Consider the following 9058-nt stretch of genomic DNA (forward strand, 5'->3'; position numbering starts at 1 on the left):
ATATAATTTGCAAATATTTTCTCATGAACATTTAAAAATTTTTAAAGGCCCATAATAGATACCTCTTGGACCCAATTATATTCAAGAGAAAGCTCACTGATATTTTAAACTGACAAAGTTATCTTAGAATGTGTACTACATATGTGGTAAGTTTTATGGCAAGAAAAATTGACTGACTCATTCATTAGTTCACTTATTTAACAGTTCATTAATACCTATTATATATTATAATAAATATCTGGTGATATTGAGATAGTGACCAAATTACTACTTTCAAAGGTATCATAATGAAGAGGCAATCTAATAATAGGTATTTATATACATAAAGAATAATATGTATTTGTATAATTATTGGCACCTACCTGTTTTTCAGGTCTATATTTTTGCTCTACTTCCAGCCCCGTTCTTCTCTTTGACCTTTTCACATCTCTTATATGTAGAAAAGATATTCATGTTCCTTCCTCCAACTTCAACCTCCAAAAAAGAATTCCTAATCATTTCTTGAGTTTTAGTTTAAAAGGACTTACTTCAGACTTATTGGCCACCTGTGTTTTCTTTTTGGAGAAATGTCTATTCAAGTCTTTTGTCAGTTTTTTAAATTGACAGCGAGTCCTTTGTTGACCTCCTAATTCTACTTGCACTTGCGTGTTTTTCCAGCAGACCTTACAGTCCTCTTCTGGCATTCATCACACTTGTTTTTACTGCTTCAATGTTTGCCTTCCCTTTTTATTTCAGATTCTCTAAGGTCAGAGAATTTTCATTGTCTTTGCACAACCTTGCCTCACTATTTATTCCCTTTCAGAGCACACACAATGGCTTTGTGTTGTAACAACCTGGCAAAGTTGAACAACTTGGCTATATTTACTAAAATTGCCTTTCTAACCTATTTCTAGTTAAGGAATGCTCTCTTTCTCTTCAGAGCTGGGATGGAAGGGAGGCTGCAGAATTCTGCAGCAAACACACACTGTTGCTGCTGATCCATTGACTTGCTTCTTTGGTGTGAGATAGGGCCAGGTGCATGTATTTTTATCTCTGTGTAAAGGGGTCCTGGATTTTACTAAGGTCGGAGGCAACAAGAATGGACACATTTCTCTCTGTCCTTGTAGGCTTCAGAACTTCTGTTATCTCCTCTTCCTTTCTACTTGCCATGTGGGCTTCAATATCCAGCCTCAGACAAGGAAAAAAGATATATATCTCCTGTCTGCTTCTGTGATTGACTCTTTGCTGAAACAGAGAGAATATTCTTTTTCCTTTGTGGCTTATTTAAATAGCACATATTGTTATTTACTTAATTTTTGGCTTCTTTTTCCTCTTAGAAAAATATAGTGTAGTGGTTAGGAGTAAAAATCAGAAGAAGAGTGACTTATGTTTCCATATGTCTAGACACTTACTATGACCCACAACCCTGAACTGTAAAATGAGAAGGTTCGTATCTATCTAACATAGCCACGATGAAGTTAAAAGAAAACATTTTTACAGATCAATTCTTTCATGTACAAGCAGCATATATCAATTTGGTAAGCAAAATATGGTTAATATAGTGGACTATACACCTTTTTGGAAGAGCAGGAACTTTTTCTCGTTTAGCACTTAACATTGAAACACTTTAAAGAATGCCTACAACATAGTAGGTGGTCATGACTTAACTTTAAATTGAATCACTTTCTATATAATGCCAGGATCAAGGATAATTTTAAATATATAGATTTTCGTGTTAATTTTTTATTCATATACTATATTGATGAAATGCACTAAAACCCTCTCCATAGTATTGGAGCATTAGGCAGTGATTCTCACTCTGAGGTAGGGGGTCCTGGAGTAGTGGAAGATAAACTAAAAAATATCTACAGATGATACTGTGTTTCTGCATATGTGACCAGGTCCTCAATAAGGATGGTGTCTTCGTGCATGCTCCATGATATTAGACTTTCCAAGAAGATGCAAGTCTTATAAAATGATATTATATTTATTAATTGCAAATGTGTTCTCTTCTTTAATATTCACTAGCATGCCCCATCAAAGTTTATGACAAAACACAAATGATTATTTTATTATTTTGTAATTAGAAAGTGCTCAATAGTTCTCTTTTAAAATCTCCCCTTGAGATCCAGAGTCCCACTGTACCATCCATCGGTAAGTGTGCGCAGATCCTGGGGAGCAGCTTTGTGGACCAGATTGGCACTACTGCAGGCGGATCCCAGCCGGGGCCCTGCCCCAACCCCAGAGGCACAGCACACGTGCCCAAACCACAGGCCTGCCTAGAAAAGAGCTGTACAGGCATGCAAGCTTCACTCAGAGTCCCGCCATACCAATAGCCACAGCCAAGGACCCAGCTGGAAAACAGTTACACAGATGCAGTATTTGTTCTGTGATCAGGGTTTTGTTCATAAAGGCTTTATCTACACCAGTGTCTTTACGAGTTTTACCTGTTCTATCTTCCATCAGATTTAGTGTTCCTGTTTTAATAGTTAGATCTTTGATCTGATCAATTGCATAATCCTTTTTAAGGGTACATACATAAGTATTTTAAAGACAATTTAAAAAACCATGGAACAGTGACTGAAACTTTTTGGATACTGATTATCTGATGCAAGAAAACATGACCAGCAAGAAACACACAAAATTTCATTTCTTGATGAGTATTAAATATTTTAAGGGATTTTAACATGAAAAAGAAGGTCCACAAATACAAATAACATTATAATAAACAAGGCAGCATTCTACATGACAAATTCAAACAAAACCAATTTATAAAGTAAATATACCAGCACTGAACAGAGTTGTTGGAATTTAATCCAGGCTGCATATGCATAAAATGGTCTAACCACAGGGTTATGTGAAATAAATTATTTCCTAGAACATGAAATTCCAACTATTTGACTTATACTGCCTCATTCCCTAGGTGAGTATTTTGAAAGAAATTCTATATAATGTGAAAGAATAGGTATTACAGAAACTTAAAGACTGTAAAGAATGGAACACAGTTCAAACATTTTTGTAATGCAATTCTGCATAAAATCTAGGCAATCAGTCTTACTACTAAACATTTTTTAAAAACAAAGGACCACCCAGACTAAATGTTAGAACTTCATAAAAGAGCAGGGTTTATCATTTGAATATTACTGGTAGAAAACCGATAAGATTTTGTTGGGGGGAACAGGGAAGATATCTAATGAAGTTATTCATTTAAAATTTGTTCAAAAAATATTCATAGCACTGTAAATTGCTGCTTATAACATCTTAAAATAGCATACCATGAATACACTTTCTACTCTTTCATCAGAGGACAAAAGAATAACTTGAAGAAAGTGTTTCTCAAAATGAGGTCCAAAGGCCCAAAAGGATTCTAATATGAGCTCAGTAATAAACATGTTAAACAAACACCCAGTGCTATTATTCTGCATTCTGAAATACCCTACGGCAAAGAGCAGTACTTAAAAGCAAGATCATCAACATATTCTGATGTGTTAGAATTCTCTATAATTATATGTTGAAATACTGGTTTTAGTTTTAAAGTTCCATGCATTAAGAGAAACACATAAATGCCTTAGAAATGAACACAGGAATGCCTAAAAATATTTTCTTTTGATATTGTCATTATGTTCATACATAGTTATTTGAAGAAAAGACAATATATGCTTTGGAAAAGCTTTAAAAAGCTTTGGAACTTACATTTCCAATAAAATGTGGCATCTAAAAAATATGATTTATTAATGCCAACAAATTTTAAAATAATTCTATATTTAAAACTACATATATTTCCTAAAACTAAGTTTTACTAAGATTGTACCATTGTAATTTATTTAGATGACGTTGGTTACTTTTCAAGTCTGTTGCATAAAAATGGTACTAAAACAGAGAGATGCTATATGTGGCAATTCTTTAAATCATAAAATGCTAACACTAATTTTAATAATAAGAACAATGTGAATAACTCTGCCCTTGACATGAATTTGACTATGTATTTCATATGTTATCCTATTAAATAAAAAACTAGAGAAATAGAAGTATAATATATGTATTTTCTGCAGATTTATTAAAAATTGTTATTATTTCTCGGATTTCCCTGAAGACTATATAAACTAGGCCCACAAAGAAGAGGTAATAAAGTTTGGAGAGAAACTAACATAGGTAAGACATTCTATTTAAAAAACAATTTATTTTACTCTATTGTAAATAAGAAAAATATTAGGCATTCTGTCTCCACTCAACAAATGGAATGTGTTTACAAGTTGTTACCAAGCAACTGCCTCATTATTTGAGTCAAATGTTGAAAATCAACTCTATCAACAAAAAATTCAATCTCCCCTTTTATAGACTATGAGAAGCAAGTATTACATCTAAATATAACTACAAAAACATATTAAAATTAGCTTCCAGACAATCATGAAATGGTTAATTGAATCCAGGCTGGTAACAACTTTTTCCAAGCATTAAATAGCAACATAACCGAATGACTAGTTGAAAAATGAGAATCAGACCCATTCTTCTTCATACATGGATAGAAAATTGATTTACTCAAAACCTGCAAATTCAAAGGTTAAAAGATGCCTTTCAAAAACATCTGAAAGCACCAGAATAGATTTACTCTTATTATGGGTACTTTGCTGATAAAAAAAGTACCTACAGTTTTATCATTGTACATTACTGATCTTATATTCACATAGGACATCAGTCAGTCCTATTTGTGATTTAGTCTTGAATATCAAATTAAAACTGGTATCATTAAACATTTGTTAAAAGCTGCCAACATGTCAGTCAAATACTTAACACAAGCAATTCAAATGCACATGCATGCACACACACACACACACACACACACACACATACATATAGAGGGTCAGGGAGGGGGAGAGAGAAACAGTGGAGAGAAGAGAGGGAAATTTTCCCTGGCACTTAACAAAATATATTGTTATATGAAACTAGAAAGGAATGCTGTTAAATAATCAAGGCCAAGAAAAACAGTGGGAAATTATAAATATGAGAGTATATACCTCCCAAATAGCAAACACATTTAAAGAAAAGATCCTCATTATAAAAAAAAAAAAACAAGAAGCTAAAGGTATAAACAACAGATAAACTGATAAAAACTTAAAAAATCGATTCTAAACAGGCCACATTAGGATAGCACAAGGAAAAAAAAAAAGATTGCTGAGAAATCTTGCCTAGGAAGTTGTAGTAGCAGCAGCCATGGAACATGTAATATATTTCTTATTCTTTTTAAAATTAAGAAAAAGTATATTTATAACTGCATGTCAGGATATACACTGGCATCAGGCACAGCTGGATCCTGGGGCACCAGCATTGTCAGGCTCAAGTCTCTCCATCTTTCGGCTCTGCTTCCTTTGCACAGGCTCCATTCTCTCGCTGCTTCATTCATCGTGATCCAACCTGTTTGTTTGAAATGTTTCTAATCCTACAAAGTCAAAGCACCTCAATAAAGAGAATCCCCCCCCCGTTAGTTAGTAAGGTCTGAGTTATCACTGGGCCAAATTGTGAATCATACAAACCGTCCTGAACAAACTGGTCCGGTCCAGGAGTAGACTTTGCTGATCAATGAGGTTGGAATTACATGTCCACCCTCAAAGCCCGGGGTTGGGTCATGTGTCCAAAGCACATGGACTGAAAACAGCAAGCAGTGGTTCCAAAAGACATCAGGGAATTGTAATGAAATGGAATGGACGTTGGCAAATCAAGAACTACTGACATCCAGGATAAGCTTTCATCATTATTACTTTTCTCATATCTGTAAATCACAGTGATAAAAGTTTTTTTAAACCTGAGAGCTTTCAGTCCTACAAAGCAAAGTTGATCCCCTATCTTCCTCTGGACAGTTCACCAAGTTGTTTCCAAAGTGTGCATTTGTAATCAATTCCTCAGAGCAAACCCAATAGATTTTTCCATTTATAAAGCAGAACATCAACCACAGGCCTAAAGACTTTGAAATTGTTCCTGCTCACTCATTTTCATGAATGACGTAAACTGTTCAAAACCTTAAAAAAATAAAAATGCCAGCTAATAAGATCATTTGTGCACATTCATTAGCATGAACACTTCCCATTGATTAGCACAAAGTGTTACAGAAAAACAGATCCAATGGATTGCATAAAGTTTGGAAACATAAAAAGTGCCAACCAATGATGAATATGAAGAATAAAAGGAACTCATATTTATCTAACAGATACTAGTAGTATAAAAAACAGAAATGTCATTCGCAGGTAACAGACTCTAGAAAATTTCATAGAACCATGCACATTAGGCACCTGTAAGAATGTTACTAATATCGGTCTTTGTAATAGCAAAAGTATGGGTGCAGATATCTACCTAAAGTAGCGTAGACCTAAAGCTTGTGGTCTGTTCATAGAACAGATTAGATATGGAGCACTGTAAAATTTGAAGCATGGCAAAATGTGTCAGCATGGTTGAATCTCAAACACATAATACGGAGTGGAAAAAATAAGTAACAAATTCACTGAGTAAATGCATATACTATATTTCTGTGAGGTCAGAAACAGTTACATAATCTTTTTAAGGTTACATTTTGGGCACCCTGAAGACAATTAAAAAATATATGAGAACAACAAATTAAAAGGTTTCTATAATGACTACCCCTTAAAAAGGGATTCAAGGGGATGTGATCGGCAGGAAATACAAGATTATTTAAATTTTATTTTAAATGTTTTATTTAAAGGCTGTTAACATGAAAAAGAAGATATACAACACAGATTACATTATGATCACCAAGGCAGCGTTTTACATGGCAAAAATCAAAACAAAACAAATTTATAAAGTAAATATACTGGCAATGAACACAGGACTTGAAATTTAATCCAAGCTACACATGTATAGAATGATTTGACCACAGAGTTATGCAGAAGAAAGTTTTTTAGAACACCAGAATTCCAGCCGTTCTGATTTAAACTGCCTTATTCCCCTGGTGAGTATTTTGAGAGGACTTCTATATTACATGAACTAACATAACACTTAAATACTGAAAAAATATAACACAGTTAAAAACGTATTTGTCATGCAATTCTGTATAAAATATATACAGTTATTACTTTAAAAATTAAAAACAAAAAATGCCCGTCTTGGCAGAAAACTGATAAGATTTTTGTTGAGGAGTTATCTAATGAAGTCATTCCTTTAAAATTGTTCAGAAATATTCATAAAGTTGTAAATTTCTACTTGTACCATCTTAAAATATTATACTATGAACACACTTTCTACTATTTACTTGGAGAACAAAAGAATATCTTGAAGACAGTGTTTCTCAAAATGAGGTCCAAAGGCCCAAAAGGATTCTAATGTGGACTCAGTGATAAACATGTCAAAAAAATACCCTGTGTGATTATTCTACATTCTGAAATGCTCTACGGCAAAGAGCAACAGTTAGAAGCATCATCATAAACACATTTCTAACATGTAAGAATTCTCTGTAAGTTATATTGTTAATACTGCTTTTTGTTTTAAGACAAGTTTCAGGCATTAAAGAAACGTACATGTCTTAGAAGCAAACGTCAATGTCTATGAACATTTTCCTTTGATGTTTTCATTAGTTACAAACTAAATTATTTGAAAAGACAATGTATGACTGTAAGCTTTGGTAAAGTCATATTTCTCATGAAATGGGGTATCTGAAAAAGATTAAAAGATAATTTATTAAATGTTTATAAATTTTAAATCAATCTAAATTTAAAACTAAATTGTTTAAACTAAGACTGTACCATTGGAACTTATTTTCATTTAGATGATTGATGGTTACCTTTCACATCCTTATTATAAAAATGGTACTAAAACGGAGTGATGTATCAGAAACTATTTAAATAATAAATTTCTAAGCACTAATTTAAATAAAAACAGTTTGAAGAACTCTAAGAACTTTAATAAGAACAGTTTGAAATTAATATAACTAGGTATTTCTTGTGTTATCCTACTAAATAGAAAATATAATTAAGGCCATAGAACTATAATATATGTGTTTTGTGTAAAAACTTAACTATAACATCCTAGAATAATATATGGATTTTTATTTGAAATTGTTATTTTTTGGATTTCCCTGAAGACTACATATAAACTGAGCTCCAAAAGTACAAGTAATGTGGTTTGGAGAGAAACTAGCATACGTTAGACATTCTACTTAAAACACAAGTTGTTTTCTTGTATCATAAATAAAAAAGAAAAAAGATGAGGCACTACGTCTCACTCAAAAACAGAATGTGTATACAAGTGTGGTTAACAAGCAACTGCCTCACTGTCAATTCAGTTCATAAAAAGCAACTCTATCAACAAATAATTCTATATTCTCTGCTATCGACTAAGAGTCAATTATTAGATCTAAATATGACCACATGAAAAACTTAAAATTAGCTTCTAGACAACTATAAAATGGTTAATTGAATCCTAGGTGGTGACAAGTTTCTCCAAGCATTAAATGGCAACATAAGCAGAGAATGCACACTTGAAAAATGAGGATCAGACCCATTCTTCTTCATATATCAGAAGAGGATTGATATATTCAAAACCTGCAAATTCATACCCATCAATCTTCCTCATGATGTCATTATCATCTGGGGTGAGCCGGACAGATTCATTAATAAACTGAGAATCGAAGTTGTCCAGACCAAATCCCCCGGACATATTTGGTTTAAAGGGAGGCACCACCTGCTTTCGCTCCATCATCTCCCAGTTAACACTGCGAAAGAACGGATGTTTCTGAACATCAGAAAATCCCCTATGAGGACAACAACCCAGTCGTTCTGCTGGGTCCTTGTTCAGAAAACGCTTCAGGACACTCACAGCTTTTATGGATAGACAACGAGGTATGAAAATGTCTCTTTCCAAAATTGCTTGCAAGCGATAATCAATTGAGTTTTTATAACGGTTACCACAGCTCTCGGCAAGATGGAATGGAGACCTCCCAACCATCATCTCATACATCACCACTCCAAGAGTCCACCAGTCCACACCGAAGCCATACTCCTCCCCTCTTATAATTTCTGGAGCCAGGTAATTAGGAGTGCCACAGAAAGTGCTGGTCGTGTCTCCCGGCTCTAAG

The 9058-nt window shown here is 33.7% G+C and overlaps 1 protein-coding gene across 1 annotated transcript in view; it reads right to left on the bottom strand.

Annotated features, from left to right (window-relative positions):
- Positions 1-8062: 8062 nt before the first annotated feature.
- The window catches only part of LOC104873483 (protein kinase C iota type-like), a 100045-nt gene continuing 99049 nt past the window's right edge, over positions 8063-9058 (bottom strand). Inside the window, exon 2 of the mRNA XM_033757013.1 lies at positions 8063-9053. Coding sequence (XP_033612904.1) covers positions 8476-9053 — 578 coding nt within the window. The 3' untranslated portion in view covers positions 8063-8475. The remainder of the gene's footprint in view (positions 9054-9058) is intronic.

Source organism: Fukomys damarensis, unplaced genomic scaffold (genome assembly GCF_012274545.1).
Source record: "Fukomys damarensis isolate Sample0158 unplaced genomic scaffold, DMR_v1.0_HiC HiC_scaffold_28, whole genome shotgun sequence".
In the NCBI taxonomy this organism is placed as follows: Eukaryota; Metazoa; Chordata; class Mammalia; order Rodentia; family Bathyergidae; genus Fukomys; species Fukomys damarensis.